This window comes from Helianthus annuus, chromosome 1, assembly GCF_002127325.2.
Source record: "Helianthus annuus cultivar XRQ/B chromosome 1, HanXRQr2.0-SUNRISE, whole genome shotgun sequence".
Lineage (NCBI taxonomy): Eukaryota > Viridiplantae > Streptophyta > Magnoliopsida > Asterales > Asteraceae > Helianthus > Helianthus annuus.
The window spans coordinates 133,061,457-133,081,603 of NC_035433.2; the positions used below are offsets into that span (position 1 = coordinate 133,061,457).

A 20,147-nucleotide genomic window follows, 5' to 3' on the forward strand; every position below is an offset into this window, starting at 1 on the left:
AAGTATCATGAAAATGTAATAGAATATAATATCAAAGTATTCATCTTCCCTTCAACACTTGCATGACACTTGGTAACCACAAGGGTCTTAGTGATTTCATGAGTTGAACACTCATAAGAATCATGACAAGGTTTTAGGTCCTTAGATAATTATCAAAGATGTGTATGTACATATATATTATTTAACTTGTAGGATATATATTTTAAGTATTCAAGTAAGAGGTAGAAGATTTATTCTTCATTTAGGTACCTCAAGATGTGTCATAGATGTCACGTATGGGGTAGGAAGACAAGCTTCCATTTAGGTACCCCTTTGATGTTCACCACTACACTTGATGTAAAAACAACCAAGGAGGGTCATGAACTAAGGTTATAACAAGTACATTAAGTAAACTAACTATTAGAAATCATCAAACCATGTGAGGATTTTATGTTTGGAACAACCCAAGTTGTTCCATAATCACTCATGTATCAAAGCTTAAGTTTGACATGATTTGTGGGTTAAAACCCTAAATAAAACACCAAGTTTATGAGGTTTAATCCTCTGATTTTTAAGTGTCTCAACCTTGTTTTTAAGCCTAACCAACCTCAAAAGTGTTGTAAGCATTAGGACATAGGAATGAGATGAGTAAACTCAAGTTTGATAAGGAATAACAAGTTGTTGAAAATAAAATATAAAACAGAAAGTTTTGGTCCATTTTAAGGCAAATCCAAGCATGATTCTTCCAAGGAAAAACCAAGGATTCAAACCTAAGGACATAATGAAGCATTAGGAAGAAGAACCAAGTGATTTGGTTAAGTAATGAGTGAGTTACACTCACTTTAGTAAAGATACAAGAAGCTGTCCAAACTCAGATTTTCTGCAGATTTGAGAGTGTTTTAGTGAAGATTAGGGAGTTGTGAAAGTGTCAAATGGGTTGGAGAAGGTGGGTATTTATAATTAGGGAGTTAGAAGGTGATTGGAGGTGATTAGAGGTGGATTAAAGGTGATTGGGTGAGTTTAGAAGATTGGATTTCGTGCACAACAGCTCAAAGAAACACAAGTCTGCCGAAACAGGGGGCTCGCGTGACGCCAAGCCCCCTCGCGTCACGCGACGGGTAGGGTTTCCAGAACTTTTGTTTTATTACACTTAGGCCCCTGAAGTTTACATTTGATCCTTTTTGGTGCAAAGTTGAGAGTTTAGGGACTTGTTTTGACATAAAAGCATAGTATAAGGTGTAATCAAGCACGATGATCATAACAAAAGTATGTTTAAGCGTATAAATGTCATAACCAAGTATCGTTCTCGTTCAAAAGACGTTCAATGCATAAGTTTAGATTAATTACAAGTTTCGCACACAGTTTCCAAGAATAATGATTAGACATTGATTGATTCACGAAGTCGAACATACGAGCATACATAGAGTGTGTATAACATAAATGTAACAAAATACAAGCTTCATTAATGACCCAAGTCTCGGTTTGATAATGATTACAATGAAAGGAGCGATTACAAGAATACAAGGTTTCCAAAAATAGAAATACGAACAAAACTTTCTAAAAATGGAAAGTACAAAAGAGCCGGGCGTTACATGAATATCTGTATTGATACTACCAATATGAGTGAAGTAATTATATGCCCAAAATAATGGGAATACGTGTTTTACATCAATAGAAACTTGTAGAAAGAAATACTACCGATATGAGTTCCCTTTTCTTTTACCGGTTTGTTTATATGTTGAAAGTACATTTTCTATATTTAATATGCATATTACACAATTTGTATTAGTTACTAACGAAAGAGAGAACTCATAAAATAAAAGCTATAACATGCCTAAAAGTTTATCTATATATACCTAAAGGGATGTCAAAACGTGTTCGGTTTATTACTTTTTTTTATTATTTAACTATAAAAAGACGAAAACCCAGGAGCCGACTGCGTGTCTCAAATTTCCATATGTTAAGCTTTGCTCTCTCTCTTCGGTTCATTAAAAATGAAATGAGTAATGGTAATAATATATATTATGTTAGCTTTAGAAAAACGTTAGTAAAATAAAAAAAATGATTTGAATTATTTTATAGTTACATTTTAGAAAATATATTATCATTTGGATGAACATGTCATAACAATAGAAATTATATATAATAACATTACTATGTCTATATTAAATTGATAATATAATGATGGAATCCACATTTCAGCCTTAGCATTTTGCCTACTCACATCCAGCCGCTGGTTACCTCCACCGTCTACTCTTTCACACACACACACACACACACAAACACGTACACGCACTTTCTCTATTTCACCCATATCAGTTTCTTCAACTCTTTGTCGTCGCCAACAACCACACAACACATGACCAAGGGGATTCTACCACTGCAATACCGTTACGTTGTCGTTTATGGCCTCCCAAACACTCTATGTACTCTGTTATTACATCTAAGAACTACTCAACCAATAACAACTTTCGTTCACCGGTGGCCACCCCCGCCGACTGCCACAATTATGTTTCCACCAATGTTACAATGCCCAACCTCTCTCTGTCTCTATCTGGCAAAACGTCCCCACCGCAACTGAAATCATCACCGCCACCTAACACCTACAGTTTCTTATCAGATGTCCTTTGGTTGTGTTTGGTCAATCAATGGTTTTGTTTTATGTTAAAAAGAAAACAAAAAAGGAGGCGTGGACCAATGAGACCACCCCACTCTGAAAACGGAGTAACCCTCTGGTAGCGACATACAATTTAGTGAATTTACACATACTAACATACATGTGAAGGTTCGATCAACTTTGTCCAGTGGTAGCAGCCTTAATTGATCGAAAAACCCGCCTTTTTCCCAATGTTCTTTGATCTGTCCTAAGACAGTCCCAGCTGTGGTTGTTGCCTTGTTGCGCTAGGCAAGTTATTATATGTACATCTAACCTAGTTACAATAATGCGTAAAAGTTGTCAAAGTAGTGTGAGACATGAATAAATTATAGGAATATAATGGTCTATCCAAGTTGTTTTGACGTTGCATCTAAAATCCAATTGTAATTTAGCGACACATATATTATTTTCTTAAAATACATGAGTCGCATCGTGGATAGTTCATACGCTTTATACACGCAAACTCACTTAATAAATTTTTCACTTCACATATATCATATCCTCTTCAAGATAATTTCCTATTTGAAAATTTTCTTTATAAAACGCACCATTCGAATACAATGTATAATTTAGTAATTCTAATTTTAACATAATATACTTTACTTTTAATAACGATTAATACTAGTGATTAAAATTCCTATGTTTAAGTGTTTAATGTTTGTCTTTGATATAAAGAAAAAAAAATGTAATTACAAGATTGTAAGATACATACATGCATTAATTAGCACCTTATGAACACTAAGATTCAAGTCAGATGAAGTTTCTAACAAAAAGGGAACAATTTGCTAAATGATCATAAGTCTAGTGTGAACATGATGTAGTAATTTATGCAAGATACATGCATAGAATGGTTAAATAAAGTATTGAAACATAAATTTTCAAATTTTGTTTCCATTAAAGATGGAACAATTCATTGAACAATAACCGATATTTTTTAAATTTACGCGGGAAGACATTTGAATAACCAAAAATGATTTTAAGAAAATATATTTTACACTCTTCATCTAAATTTCTATTCCTATATAAAGGGTATACACATTGCATAATGCATCCAAACACATACAATACTCACTACTAAAAACCAATCAAAGAGCTTAAGAAAATGAAGCAAGAAACCATTGTTATGATAGTTGGAGCAGGACCTGCTGGCATTGCAACATCAGCATGTCTCAATCTTCTTTCAATCACAAATATTGTTCTTGAAAGGGAAGATTGTTATGCATCTTTATGGCAAAAGAAGGCTTATGATCGTTTAAAGCTTCACTTAGCCAAAAACTTTTGTCAACTTCCTCATATGCCATTTCCTTTGTCTGCACCCACATTTGTACCAAAAAATATGTTTGTGCAATACTTGAAAAACTATGTTTTATCATTTTAATGTAGACCCATTATACCAACGTAGTGTCGAGAGTGCATGGTATGACAAGAGTGCACAAAAATGGGTGGTTACCGCCCGAAATAATGTTTCGGGTTTGGTCGAGGAGTATGTAAGTGAGTTTCTTGTGGTGGCAACCGGTGAAAATAGCGAAGGCTTTATTCCGAATGTTTATGGCTTGGATACCTTCAAAGGGTTAGTCATCCACTCAAGTGAGTATGAAAATGGAAAGACATTTGGAGACAAGGATGTTGTCACACCCCCAAAATACCACTTAGGGAGTGTCCCTGATAGGTGTGTGACGTACTAGCAATGAGCCACTAATTACATAGAACCCATACATGTTTCTAAAATAAAGTTCTTAATTATTAATAAAACACCATCCAAGTTCAAAAGAAACCAAAGTATTCAGCGGAAGCAAAGTCAAATAGTTTAAAAACCAAAATATAGTATCAAGAAATCAATAGCATTAATTCCCCCAATCGATCCATGAGACTCCAGCTACTCCAGACAGCAAGTTCCAATGCAAACAGCTAACGACCTACAAGCATGCAAACAAGTGTGTCAGACAACGCTAGTGAGTTCAAAGTTTTGTTACCGAGTTTAGTTTACCAGATGTATATACAAAACAGTTCATCAATTTGATTTGATGTTGTTATTAACTCGATTACCGGAATGGCTACAAGATGTGTTTGCCCAACCCCAATGTCTCTATCAAAACATTGGTCATGCTTTAAGGAAATTAGTTCACGCCCGACATCCCTGAGACGGTGTGAGGGTGCCAAACCTAATAACGCTATCAACTAATAACCTCGTTGCCTTACCGGCAACTGTCAATAGATGTAAGGGGTCTTATATGATAGAAACTGAGTAATAACCAACATCCCAATAACCTGCATTCCCCTTGGAACGTTACCCAATATCCCTTCCCGGGATGCATGCTTGGAAAAGAGCAGTGAACTCACCTTTGGTTTGCTCGGTAAGACTAATTACGTGTTCAGTGGCTCAAATCAATCCTAACATAGTTACCGACTATAATCAGATTCATGCACCAAAAATCCACTATTCTAACAAGTTGTAAGCACAGATTGATCATCCCGTTGCACGTATGGTGTAACAGTTCACGTAGATTCACAACACAGGTTCACATAATATACAATAATTATTTGGATCTCAAGTAATCTCGTATCACGGGTATTGCCGACTACACAGTTCTTGACAGTTTATTATATCAACCAATCTTAGGTGCGGCCCACATGGTTTTAGGCCTGGTTAAGTGTGGCAACCTGCAGTGCGGCCCAGCACAATCGAACACATTCAAAACACAAGCCTAATTACCCAGCCCATTTAACCAATACATCACAACAGGTTCTTAGCCATAAACTCTTGTTATTCATTTACGGCCCACTCAAGTCATGAATTTGTTTTGTTAGTTCATTCCTTTACAGCCCAATTAAATGTTCCACCCTAAACCTTTGTACAATAAAAAGCATATAATAGACTTAGTTCACAACCCATTCCATTTATTCTCAATTAATTTATGCATATAATAGTCTTACATGTTTGTGGTGTATAACAGAAAGCATGTGGGATCCCTTGTAACATGTGCACCGCTCACTTAGGGGTCACATGATCAAATCATCAATCATCACTTCATAAGCATTTATTGATTACATCCAAATAATCGGTCCAACGAAATCAATCATCATCCTAACCTCAACAGTGACTAGTTTCGTGTAATCTAGCAATCCAAATCACATGGCAAGACACCCTACACGCTAAGGAATCGCTATGATCATATTATCAATTCATATATGAACATCATAATCGTCAATCATCCAATATCACATATCATAACTAATTCAATCATACCTCCGATTACACTCATATGATCCATAGCCTTACCTAATCTAGACTAGCAACTAACATACATTCTGTTAACGCATAGATTAATGATTCCAATGAATATAACATCAAAACATCCTCATGATGATAACGATTCATAATCAAATCAAGATTATACATACTCAACATGCTTTAACATCCGAACTACCCATATGTAAATCTTTGTTAATAAAAACATGAGAACTATGTCCTATGCATACAGATTCCACCCTCAACAAACAAAACATCACCACACCATTTAATTCACTTAGCAGTCAATCACGTAGTCGGGCCTTTAGTTAGATATCTAGCACATAAATGAACATGATAAATCAAGAGTTTAATAAGCAAAATTGACTAACCAAGAGATTGATATTAGTTAAACACAAAGGGTGATCTCCAAGAAGAAAAGGCTTCGACAACAAGGGGAGGTCTGCCGTCGCAAGATTGAGAGAGGGGATAGAGTTTGTTTTAGTTTTAAACTGATAAAGAATAGAATCCGAGTATAATTGGTATACATGCACCAATATGGATAATGAAGTGGGCCGGTTACCCTTGCTAAGTAAAACAGTAAAGGGGGTTGGGCCGATTACTAGATAATACGGAACAATGACTAGTCCAATTCAATAAATTATGCTAACTGGGCCAAGTTCAATAACACACCACACGTTTACAATCCAACTTGTTGGGCTCACTAACTCTCTTTGGGCTGATATGGTAAATACTAGTAAGATGTAAATATTGGCCCAATATACACGACCCAACAAATTCCGAATTCCAACAAGTTATCTAACCGGGTTAATTAGGTCACAAGATTTAAACGTTACTAACCGTGAAGGTTCGGGTTGTCACATCATCCCCAACTTGAAGGAAATTTCGTCCCGAAATTTGACAAGTAAGCATAGATGAATGAAGTGATAAATCAGGATTGTTGCGGATTCTGCTCAGGTGTCACATCAATCCCAACTTGATTGGGAATTTCGTCCCGAAATTCACCAGTACTACCAGACTTAGACTGATCATTAGGAAAAAGTTGAGGATACTTGAGTTTCATTTGATCTTCACGCTCCCACGTGAACTTCGGTCCACGTCTTGAGTTCCAACGAACTCTCACAATCGGAATACGACTATGTTTACGCACCTTGACCTCTCGATCCATGATCTCAATAGGTTCTTCAACAAACTGCAACTTATCATCAATCTTCAGCTCTTGAAACGGCACAGCCAGTGTCTCATCAGACAGACACTTCTTTAACTGCGAAACGTGAAAGACATTGTGAACATTACCCAACTCAGCAGGTAACTCGAGCCTGTAAGCGACTTTACCGATCCACTCCAGAATTCTAAAAGGCCTGACGTAACGCGGATTAAGCTTGCCGCGCTTCCCAAAGCGTACGACACCCTTCCACGGCAACACTTTAAACATAACGCGGTCACCTACTGCAAACTCTAACGGTTTCCTACGCTTGTCAGCGTAGCTTTTCTGACGATCACGCGCCGCTGCCATACGATTCCTAATCTGAACAATCATTTCTGGCGTTTCAAGAACAAGCTCAGGACCTGTGATCTGACTATCACCTACCTCGGCCTAACAGAGAGGAGAACGGCATTTCCGCCCGTATAATGCTTCGAACGGAGCTGCCTGAATACTAGTGTGGTAGCTGTTGTTGTAGGAGAACTCTATCAACGGCAGATGTTTCTCCCAGCTCTTGCCAAAGTCAATAACACATGCCCGCAGCATGTCCTCAAGCGTCTGAATGGAGCGATCCGTCTGTGGGTGATAAGCGGTACTCATATCGAGTTGTGAACCGAACGATTTATGCATTGACTGCCACAATTCAGAAGTGAAACGCGGATCTCGATCTGAAATGATAGAAGTTGGCACCCCATGCCTAGAAACCACCTCCTTAAGATAAACTGCCGCCAGCTGTGAAAATTTATCCGTTTCCTTGATTGCCAGAAAATGCGCTGACTTCGTGAGACGATCAACAATCACCCAAATAGTATCGTTTCCAGCCTGAGTCCTTGGTAAACCTGTAACGAAATCCATGGCGATCTGCTCCCACTTCCACGTGGGTATCTTTGGCTGCTCAAGTAGACCCGCGGGCTTCTGATGCTCCGCTTTGACTTTAGCACAAGTCAAACATTTGCTAACGTAAGTTGCTATGTGAGCTTTCATGCTAGGCCACCAATACGTAGTCTTCAGGTCGTGGTACATCTTATCCGAACCAGGATGTACTGAGTAGCGAGACTTGTGTGCTTCCTCCATTACAAGTTCTCGTAAATTGCCATAGAATGGGACCCAGATGCGTCCGGTTACGTAGTAGGCGCCGTTTCCCTTTTGTTCTAACCGTTGCCTTGAGCCGCGTAGAGCTTCAGCCCTGACGTTTTCGGGTTTCAACGCTTCTACCTGAGCATCTCGTATCTGGGAAGGAAGACTAGATTGAATGGTGAGTTGTAATGCTCGCACACGCTTAGGTGCAGTATCCTTTCGACTGAGAGCGTCGGCCACAACATTTGCTTTGCCCGGATGATACTTGATAGCACACTCATAATCGTTCAAAAGCTCTATCCAACGCCGTTGCCGCATGTTCAAATCCTTCTGGTCGAAGATATGCTGAAGGCTTCTGTGATCGGTGTAGATGGTGCATTTGGTACCGTACAGATAGTGCCTCCAGATCTTCAACGCGAAAACCACAGCTCCTAACTCCAAGTCATGAGTCGTATAATTCTTCTCGTGTACTTTCAACTGTCGAGAAGCATATGCTATCACTTTGCCGCGCTGCATCAACACACAACCGAGACCCTGAATCGATGCATCACAATAAACCACAAAATCTTCCGTACCCTCTGGTAGAGACAAGATCAGTGCGCTGCACAATTTCTGCTTCAAAAGTTGGAAAGCATCCTCCTGCCTCGCTCCCCAAGAATAAACTACGTTCTTTTGCATCAAGGAGGTAAGAGGTTGAGCGATCTTTGAGAAATCCTGAATGAACCGACGATAGTACCCTGCAAGACCAAGAAATTGTCGCACCTCCAAAGGATTCTTCGGTGCCGCCCAATTCCTAATAGCATCGATCTTAGTAGGATCCACGTGTATACCCTTTTCGTTAACAATATGCCCCAGGAAGTGTACCTCTCGAATCCAGAAGTCACACTTAGAAAAATTCGCGTAAAGTTGCTCCTTCCTCAGGAGCTCCAAGATAAGACGTAGGTGTCGCTCATGGTCCTCCTCGCTCTTGGAATAAATCAAGATGTCGTCGATGAAAACGATAACAAAGTCGTCGAGATACGGTTTGCACACGCGGTTCATGAGATCCATGAAGACCGCTGGCGCATTAGTCATCCCAAACGGCATAACCAAAAACTTGTAGTGGCCATACCGCGTTCGAAAAGCCATCTTTAGAACATCCTCCTCCCTGACTCGTACCTGATGATAGCCCGACCTTAAGTCGATCTTGGAATAAAAACTCGACCCTTGCAGCTGGTCAAACAAGTCGTCAATGCGTGGTAAAGGGTAGCGATTTTTGATTGTCACCTTGTTGAGCTCACGATAATCTATGCACATCCGAAAGGACCCATCCTTCTTCTTCACAAACAGTACTGGGGCTCCCCAAGGCGAAAAACTAGGTCGGATAAAACCCCTATCCAACAGCTCTTGGAGTTGATTCGACAACTCCTGTAACTCTCCTGGCGCAAGACGATAAGGAGCACGAGCAACCGGGGCTGCTCCTGGCGCGAGGTCGATCTGAAATTCCACCTGACGATGTGGAGGTAAACCAGGGAGTTCTTCAGGAAATACATCAGGAAATTCACGAACCACTGGAAGATCCTCGATCCTTCTCTCATCAGACCGCGAGTCAGAAACAAGAGCTAAAAGAGCAGGGTAGCCCTTGCGTAAACACTTCTGAGCCTTCATCGCCGAGATAATGCCAACCATGGCACCACTATGATGACCCTGAACCGATAAGGATTCTCCGCTAGGGAGAGGAATACGCATAATTTTCTCCTTGCAAAGAATTTCCGCCTGGTGCTTGGACAACCAATCCATGCCAACGACTACGTCAAAACTTCCAAGAGTAACAGGGAGTAGGTCAATGTCGAACACTTGACCCATAAGATCGAGTTTACAACCGAACAGGACATGAGAAGCCTCTATCGATTTACCATTAGCTAGTTCTACTATATGTTTAGTGACAAGAGGCGTAGGACTCAATCCAAAACGACTACTGAACTCCAAAGATACGTAACTGTAATCGGCACCAGAGTCGAATAAAACAGAAGCAAAGATGTTGTTTATCAAAAACGTGCCAGTCACTACGTTGCCATCATTCCTAGCTTCCCCAGCTCCAATAGTGAACACCCTCGCATGTGCACCATTTCCTCCATTGCCCCCATTGTTGTTGTTCCTGTTGTTATTGTTCCCAGCATTGTTGTTGTTATTGGCATTCTGATTCAGCTGAGGGTAATCCCGCTTGAAGTGGCCCTCGTCCCCACACTGGAAACACACTTTCTTAACACCCTGATTCTGCTGTGGTTGTTGCCTTTGTTGTCGCTGGTGCTGCTGGCTTTGCTGCTGCTGCTGCTGCTTTGGCTGTGGGGCTCTACAGTCTTTGGCCTCATGGCCCACTTTCTCACATCTACGACAAGTCGGAGGCACTGTCCATAGTGATGATAGCCACACTTGTTGCACTGTGGCTTCTTTCCAACATAGGAACCCTGATTTTGATTGCTGCCATGGCCTTGATTAACTGAAGAAGACTGACTGAAACTGCGATTGTGGTTGTTATCGGACCTTTTCTGGGATTGACCTGCACTGGTTGCTTTATCAGTATCGTTCCACTTGCGTTTATTATCACTAGCAGGTGTGGTGGCTGTAGCAGTCGAAGTAGTAGCAGAAACACGTGGCGGCAAATTGTTACGTTCGACCTCTTGGTCAGTAATCTTATGTGCTAAACGGACGATACGGGGCAGATTGTCTAGGTTTGCAGCAGTAACGTACCCCTTAACAGCTGGTGCTAAGCCCTTGAGATACAACTCGATTCGCCGGGGTGGAGGTCGAGACAGGTTAGGGCACAAAGTTGCTAAATCATTGGACCTCCTCGTGTATGCTTCAATCTCAGATCCCTCCATTTTCAGATTATAATACTCGTTCTCCAGTTTCTGAATCTCATCACGAGGACAATACTCCTCCCTCATCAACTCCTTAAAGTCATCCCAAGTGGTGGCATTCGCCATTTCGATACCCAACATCTACACCTGGGCATTCCACCACGTCAGGGCACCATCCTCAAGCGTGCCCGTAGCATACTTTACTCTGTCCCCAGCAGGACAATTACACATCGCGAATATCGCCTCTGCCTTCTCAAACCATCGCAGGAGTCCTACAGCCCCTTCAGTCCCACTGAAAGTCTGTGGCTTGCAATCCATGAACATCTTGAACGTACAAACAGGTGGAGCAGGTGGATGGTTTTGATTCGCAGGTTGACCTAAAACGAAAGAACGTACAACGCACAAGTAAGATTCGAGTACACGACACAAGGATAGAAAATAATTGGCACATATCGCACCAGCCTGGTAAGCCGCTAGGGCTTCAGCTACACGAATGTTGATCAGGTTGGTTAATTCGGCCTGCGTCAAAGCATTGTGGCCACGTCCGCCACCTCGGCCTCCTCCACGCCCACTCATGGTTCTAAATAAGAGAAGGGAACTATCTTAAGGGTCGAAACGAGGTAAAAGTCAAGTTCCACATTAAAATCTACAACTATCAAGTTTACACATAATAGGGCAGAATCCTTCTCACGTTCGTTAAGCCTCACTGGGACTTACATGCACCCCACATTATTATTATGTGTGCACCCATAATAATAAGGCAATTTGCATGCTCATCTCAGTGCCTCTTAACTTGCGCTAAATGTTTTCCCCCGCATTCAAATAGCCAACAGTGGGTAGTATAGGATTATGATTCACAAAATTCAAAGAGTAGTGTCACACTATCAAGTCACCATAGTAGCTAATATATCGTTTCGTTCAAACTGTAAGTGTATGACTACTAAACAAGTAATGCATGAAGTAATTAGAAGACGAACCTTGCAATCTGGAGCTGAGTGTCATGGTCGATTTTCGAAGTTGTTCGGTTATAGTCTGGTTTTGTAAAAACGTTTTAAAACCAAGTTCACTATAACCAGTGGCTCTGATACCAAACTGTCACACCCCCAAAATACCACTTAGGGAGTGTCCCTGATAGGTGTGTGACGTACCAGAAATGAGCCACTAATTACATAGAACCCATACATGTTTCTAAAATAAAGTTCTTAATTATTAATAAAACACCATCCAAGTTCAAAAGAAACCAAAGTATTCAGCGGAAGCAAAGTCAAATAGTTTAAAAACCAAAATATAGTATCAAGAAATCAATAGCATTAATTCCCCCAATCGATCCATGAGACTCCAGCTACTCCAGACAGCAAGTTCCAATGCAAACAGCTAACGACCTACAAGCATGCAAACAAGTGTGTCAGACAACGCTGGTGAGTTCAAAGTTTTGTTACCGAGTTTAGCTTACCAGATGTATATACAAAACAGTTCATCAATTTGATTTGATGTTGTTATTAACTCGATTACCGAAATGGCTACAAGATGTGTTTGCCCAACCCCAATGTCTCTATCAAAACATTGGTCATGCTTTAAGGAAATTAGTTCACGCCCGACCTCCCTGAGACGGTGTGAGGGTGCCAAACCTAATAGCGCTATCAACTAATAACCTCGTTGCCTTCCCGGCAACTGTCGGTAGATGTAAGGGGTCTTATATGATAGAAACTGAGTAATAACCAACATCCCAATAACCTGCATTCCCCCTGGAACGTTACCCAATATCCCTTCCCGGGATGCATGCTTGGAAAAGAGCAGTGAACTCACCTTTGGTTTGCTCGGTAAGACTAATTACGTGTTCAGTTGCTCAAATCAATCCTAACATAGTTACCGACTATAATCAGATTCATGCACCAAAAATCCACTATTCTAACAAGTTGTAAGCACAGATTGATCATCCCGTTGCACGTATGGTGTAACAGTTCACGTAGATTCACAACACAGGTTCACATAATATACAATAATTATTTGGATCTCAAGTAATCTCGTATCACGGGTATTGCCGACTACACAGTTCTTGACAGTTTATTATATCAACCAATCTAAGGTGCGGCCCACATGGTTTTAGGCCCGGTTAAGTGTGGCAACCTGCAGTGCGGCCCAGCATAATCGAACACATTTAAAACACAAGCCCAATTACCCAGCCCATTTAACCAATACATCACAACAGGTTCTTAGCCATAAACTCTTGTTATTCATTTACGGCCCACTCAAGTCATGAATTTGTTTTGTTAGTTCATTCCTTTACAGCCCAATTAAATGTTCCACCCTAAACCTTTGTACAATAAAAAGCATATAATAGACTTAGTTCACAACCCATTCCATTTATTCTCAATTAATTTATGCATATAATAGTCTTACATGTTTGTGGTGTATAACAGAAAGCATGTGGGATCCCTTGTAACATGTGCACCGCTCACTTAGGGGTCACATGATCAAATCATCAATCATCACTTCATAAGCATTTATTGATTACATCCAAATAATCGGTCCAACGAAATCAATCATCATCCTAACCTCAACAGTGACTAGTTTCGTGTAATCTAGCAATCCAAATCACATGGCAAGACACCCTACACGCTAAGGAATCGCTATGATCATATTATCAATTCATATATGAACATCATAATCGTCAATCATCCAATATCACATATCATAACTAATTCAATCATACCTCCGATTACACTCATATGATCCATAGCCTTACCTAATCTAGACTAGCAACTAACATACATTCTGTTAACACATAGATTAATGATTCCAACGAATATAACATCAAAACATCCTCATGATGATAACGATTCATAATCAAATCAAGATTATACATACTCAACATGCTTTAACATCCGAACTACCCATATGTAAATCTTTGTTAATAAAAACATGAGAACTATGTCCTATGCATACAGATTCCACCCTCAACAAACAAAACATCACCACACCATTTAATTCACTTAGCAGTCAATCACGTAGTCGGGCCGTTTAGTCAGATATCTAGCACATAAATGAACATGATAAATCAAGAGTTTAATAAGCAAAATTGACTAACCAAGAGATTGATATTAGTTAAACACAAAGGGTGATCTCCAAGAAGAAAAGGCTTCGACAACAAGGGGAGGTCTGCCGTCGCAAGATTGAGAGAGGGGATAGAGTTTGTTTTAGTTTTAAACTGATAAAGAATAGAACCCGAGTATAATTCGTATACATGCACCAATATGGATAATGAAGTGGGCCGGTTACCCTTGCTAAGTAAAACAGTAAAGGGGGTTGGGCCGATTACTAGATAATACGGAACAATGACTAGTCCAATTCAATTAATTATGCTAACTGGGCCAAGTTCAATAACACACCACACGTTTACAATCCAACTTGTTGGGCTCACTAACTCTCTTTGGGCTGATATGGTAAATACTAGTAAGATGTAAGTATTGGCCCAATATACACGACCCAACAAATTCCGAATTCCAACAAGTTATCTAACCGGGTTAATTAGGTCACAAGATTTAAACGTTACTAACCGTGAAGGTTCGGGTTGTCACAGATGTGCTTGTTGTTGGTACCGGAAATTCTGGGATGGAAATTGCATATGATTTGTGCAATTGGGGTGCTCAAACATCAGTTGTTGTTCGTAGCCCGGTAAACAACTAAATGTTCTCCCGCGTGTTGTTTGAATTTGAAAAAGTGGTGTATTAAATTTAGAAAAATGTATTTGCTATATTTTAACATTCTGTTTTTTGTTGTGGCAGATACATGTACTTAACAAGGAGTTAGTGCAACTTGGAATGTATTTTTTAAAATATATTCGGTGCACAATTGTGGATAAGATGGTTTTAGTTTTAAGTAAGTTGTTATATGGAGGTCTTGGGAGATTTGGAATACAAAGGCCACTTAAAGGACCATTCTTGCTTAAAAAAGAAACAGGGAGATCACCTGTCATTGATGTTGGAACAATTTCAAAGATTAAAACAGGAGACATTAAGGTAAACATTGTGATAATGTTTTCATATCAAATCAAATGACTTCTAAACAACAAATACTAATTACTTAATCTTCTTTGTGTGCTTAAGGTTATGACGTCTATTAAAGATATACAAGGTGATATTATCAAATTTACAAATGGTCAAGAGAGGCAATTTGATGCCATTGTCTTTGCTACTGGTTTTAAAAGCACCGTACGGAAATGGCTTAAGGTAATTGAAGTTACTACATTTTATGTCGTATCTTAACCTTTTGTGTTTTTTTCGTTAATCTTAATGTTCTTTTTTTGTTTGTCTAATCTAGGAAGATGGAGGTCTGTTCAATGAAAAAGGAATGCCAAAACACAAAAGCCCTAACCATTGGAAAGGAGAAAATGGTCTTTATTGTGTTGGATTTGCTAGTGCTGGATTATTTGGAATCTCAAATGATGCTAAGAATATTGCTAATGATATCTTCCGTATTGTTGATGGGAAATGAGCTTGTATCAAAAAATATGTGATAGTTTAGTGGCTTTATGATCTAAATTCTTATTTCCTTTTAATCATGCATTAATATCATTAGATACTTTTTTTTATTTATTACATTTATTGATATTAAGTTTTTTTCCATATTTACATACACGGTCAAGGATATGATCTATTAATTCAAATTTATTATGATTTTTTTATCTGATCCAATGATCAATTATATTTAGTGTTAAACATTACCAATACTAGCATTAGGCTAACCGCGCGTTATGGCGGAGTCGACAAATTACAAAGTTGTACTCGGTTTCCGTTAGTTTATCAATTGTTTGGTTTTATGTTAGGTTATAATAACAATTTACAACATTGTACTTGTTTACCTTTAGTTTATCTCTAAAGTTGCAATGAGAACCACCTTGAGTTGTGAGAACTGTGAGAACTAGGCCATCCATAAGGTTTTTTTCCGATTTTTTTTTCTCAAAAGTATTAAAATAATCACTTGTTTCAGGAAAAAAAATTTAAAAATGCCGCATACCCACATTTACATTAGCATAAAAAATATTTATCTTCATACAAAATTTACATTAGCGCGTAAAGAAACTTGCATCAGTCAAAACTACAGACTCGACAATTTTTTTACTTTCTCTTTCGGATGTGTTTATAATATCTTCATCTAGGTTTGTGCAAAAAAAAATTGGCCCAACTCGCGTGGGAAGAAAAAGTTCTCACGGTTCTCACAACTCGTGGTGGTTTTCATTTGAACCGAGCCCTAGTGACTAATATATTTTCATATTTAATTCTATATGTGGTTATAATTTTAATAATATGTATTATACTTCACTAGTAAAATCTGTCGCGCGTTGCGGTGGAATTTCGTTTGGTAATGGTTGTTTTGTTACGACATCAATATGACATAGACAATTAGTATAACAACATCAACCCAAAGAAAAACACAGAAAATGAAGTCATTATATGCCCAAAATAATGAGAATACGTGTTTTACATCAATAGAAACTTGTAGAAAGGAATATCAGTATTGATACTACCAACATGAGTGAAGTAATTATATGCCCAAAATAATGGGAATACGTGTTTTACATCAATAGAAACTTGTAGAAAGAAATACTGATACTACCGATATGAGTTCCCTTTTCTTTTACCGGTTTGTTTATATTTTGAAAGTACATTTTCTATATTTAATATGCATATTACACAATTTGTATTAGTTACTAACGAAAGAGAGAACTCATAAAATAAAAGCTATAACATGCCTAAAAGTTTATCTATATATACCTAAAGGGATGTCAAAACGTGTTCGGTTTTTTACTTTTTTTATTATTTAACTATAAAAAAGACGAAAATCCAAGAGCAGACTGCGCGTCTCAAATTTCCATATATTAAGCTTTGCTCTCTCTCTTCGGTTCATTAAAAATGAAATGAGTAATGGTGTTAATATATATTATGTTAGCTTTAGAAAAACGTTATTAAAATAAAAAAAATGATTTGAATTATTTTATAGTAACATTTTAGAAAATATATTATCATTTGGATGAACATGTCATAACACTAGAAATTATATATAATAACATTTCTATGTCTATATTAAATTGATAATATAATGATGGAATCCACATTTCAGCCTTAGCATTTTGCCTACTCACATCCAGCCGCTGGTTTTTCTTAACCAGAACCACCTCCACCGTCTACTCATTCACACACACACACACACACACACACAAAAACAAGTACACGCACTTTCTCTATTTCACCCATATCAGTTTCTTCAACTCTTTGTCGTCGCCAACAACCACACAACACATGACCAAGGGGATTCTACCACTGCAATACCGTTACGTTGTCGTTTCTGGCCTCCCAAACACTCTATGTACTCTGTTATTACAACTAAGAACTACTCAACCAATAACAACTTTCGTTCACCGGTTGCCACCCCCGCCGACTGCCACAATTATGTTTCCACCAATGTTACAATGCCCAACCTCTCTCTGTCTCTATCTGGCAAAACGTCCCCACCGCAACTGAAATCATCACCGCCACCTAACACCTACAGTTTCTTATCAGATGTCCCTTGGTTGTGTTTGGTCAATCAATGGTTTTGTTTTATGTTAAAAAGAAAACAAAAAAGGAGGCATGGACCAATGAGACCACCCCACTCTGAAAACGGAGTAACCCTCTGGTAGCGACATACAATTTAGTGAATTTACACATACTAACATACATGTGAAGGTTCGATCAACTTTGTCCAGTGGCAGCAGCCTCAATTGATCGAAAAACCCGCCTTTTTCCCAATGCTCTTTGATCTGTCCTAAGACAGTCCCAGCTGTGGTTGTTGCCTTGTTGCGCTAGGCAAGTTATTATATGTACATCTAACCTAGTTACAATAATGCGTAAAAGTTGTCAAAGTAGTGTGAGACATGAATAAATTATAGGAATATAATGGTCTATCCAAGTTGTTTTGACGTTGCATCTAAAATCCAATTGTAATTTAGCGACACATATATTATTTTCTTAAAATACATGAGTCGCATCGTGGATAGTTCATACGCTTTATACACGCAAAACTCACTTAATAAATTTTTTACTTCACATATATCATATCCTCTTCAAGATAATTTCCTATTTGAAAATTTTCTTTATAAAACGCACCATTCGAATACAATGTATAATTTAGTAATTCTAATTTTAACATAATATACTTTACTTTAATAACGATTAATACTAGTGATTAAAATTCCTATGTTTAAGTGTTTAATGTTTGTCTTTGATATAAAGAAAAAAATGTAATTACAAGATTTAACAATTTGTGTAAGATACATACATGCATTAATTAGCACCTTATGAACACTAAGATTCAAGTCAGATGAAGTTTCTAACAAAAAGGGAACAATTTGCTAAATGATCATAAGTCTAGTGTGAACATGATGTAGTAATTTATGCAAGATACATGCATTGAATGGTTAAATAAAGTATTGAAACATAAATTTTCAAGTTTTGTTTCCATTAAAGATGGAACAATTCATTGAACAATAACCGATATTTTTTAAATTTACGCGGGAAGACATTTGAATAACCAAAAATGATTTTAAGAAAATATATTTTACACTCTTCATCTAAATTTCTATTCCTATATAAAGGGTATACACATTGCATAATGCATCCAAACACATACAATACTCACTACTAAAAACCAATCAAAGAGCTTGAGAAAATAAAGCAAGAAACCATTGTTATGATAGTTGGAGCAGGACCTGCTGGCATTGCAACATCAGCATGTCTCAATCTTCTTTCAATCCCAAATATTGTTCTTGAAAGGGAAGATTGTTATGCATCTTTATGGCAAAAGAAGGCTTATGATCGTTTAAAGCTTCACTTAGCCAAAAACTTTTGTCAACTTCCTCATATGCCATTTCCTTTGTCTGCACCCACATTTGTACCAAAAAATATGTTTGTGCAATACTTGAAAAACTATGTTTATCATTTTAATGTAGACCCGTTGTACCAACGTAGTGTCGAGAGTGCATGGTATGACAAGAGTGCACAAAAATGGGTGGTTACCGCCCAAAATAATGTTTCGGGTTTGGTCGAGGAGTATGTAAGTGAGTTTCTTGTGGTGGCAACCGGTGAAAATAGCGAAGGCTTTATTCCGAATGTTTATGGCTTGGATACCTTCAAAGGGTTAGTCATCCACTCAAGTGAGTATGAAAATGGAAAGACATTTGGAGACAAGGATGTGCTTGTTGTTGGTGCCGGAAATTCTGGGATGGAAATTGCATATGATTTGTGCAATTGGGGTGCTCAAACATCAGTTGTTGTTCGTAGCCCGGTAAACAACTAAATGTTCTCCCGCGTGTTGTTTGAATTTGAAAAAGTGGTGTATTAAATTTAGAAAAATGTATTTGCTATATTTTAACATTCTGTTTTTTGTTGTGGCAGATACATGTGCTTAACAAGGAGTTAGTGCAACTTGGAATGTATTTTTTAAAATATATTCGGTGCACAATTGTGGATAAGATGGTTTTAGTGTTAAGTAAGTTGTTGTATGGAGATCTTAGGAGATTCGGAATACAAAGGCCACTTAAAGGACCATTCTTGCTTAAAAAAGAAACAGGGAGATCACCTGTCATTGATGTTGGAACAATTTCAAAGATTAAAACAGGAGACATTAAGGGAAACATTGTGATAATGTTTTCATATCAAATCAAATGACTTCTACACAACAAATACTAATTGCATAATCTTCTTTGTGTGCTTAAGGTTATGACGTCTATTAAAGATATACAAGGTGATATTATCAAATTTACAAATGGTCAAGAGAGGCAATTTGATGCCATTGTCTTTGCTACTGGTTTTAAAAGCACCGTACGGAAATGGCTTAAGGTAATTGAAGTTACTACATTTTATGTCGTAGCTTAACCTTTTGTGTTTTTTTCGTTAATCTTAATGTTCTTTTTTTGTTTGTCTAATCTAGGAAGATGGAGGTCTGTTCAATGAAAAAGGAATGCCAAAACACAAAAGCCCTAACCATTGGAAAGGAGAAAATGGTCTTTATTGTGTTGGATTTGCTAGTGCTGGATTATTTGGAATCTCAAATGATGCTAAGAATATTGCTAATGATATCTTCCGTATTGTTGATGGGAAATGA

General features: G+C 38.1%; 1 protein-coding gene and 1 pseudogene across 1 annotated transcript; both read left to right on the forward strand.

The window, feature by feature from the left end:
- Positions 1-3,737: 3,737 nt before the first annotated feature.
- Positions 3,738-15,500, forward strand: LOC110931774 (annotated as a pseudogene).
- Positions 15,501-15,759: 259 nt separating this feature from the next.
- On the forward strand, positions 15,760-20,147 carry LOC110931780 (probable indole-3-pyruvate monooxygenase YUCCA10). The gene is made up of 5 exons (XM_022175160.1): positions 15,760-15,799; positions 18,703-19,328; positions 19,439-19,681; positions 19,760-19,882; positions 19,974-20,147. Exons 1-5 carry the CDS (start codon positions 15,760-15,762, stop codon positions 20,145-20,147), a joined length of 1,206 nt encoding a protein of 401 aa, XP_022030852.1.

What these genes read in the sequence shown, in the direction of transcription:
- LOC110931780 (XM_022175160.1), top strand. Translation starts at nt 15,760, where the DNA reads ATGGCGGAGTCGACAAATTACAAAGTTGTACTCGGTTTCC. An exon ending in CAGTTGTTGTTCGTAGCCCG is followed by an intron (nt 19,329 to 19,438) that starts GTAAACAACTAA and finishes TTGTTGTGGCAG; the next exon opens with ATACATGTGCTTAACAAGGA. An exon ending in CCGTACGGAAATGGCTTAAG is followed by an intron (nt 19,883 to 19,973) that starts GTAATTGAAGTT and finishes TGTCTAATCTAG; the next exon opens with GAAGATGGAGGTCTGTTCAA.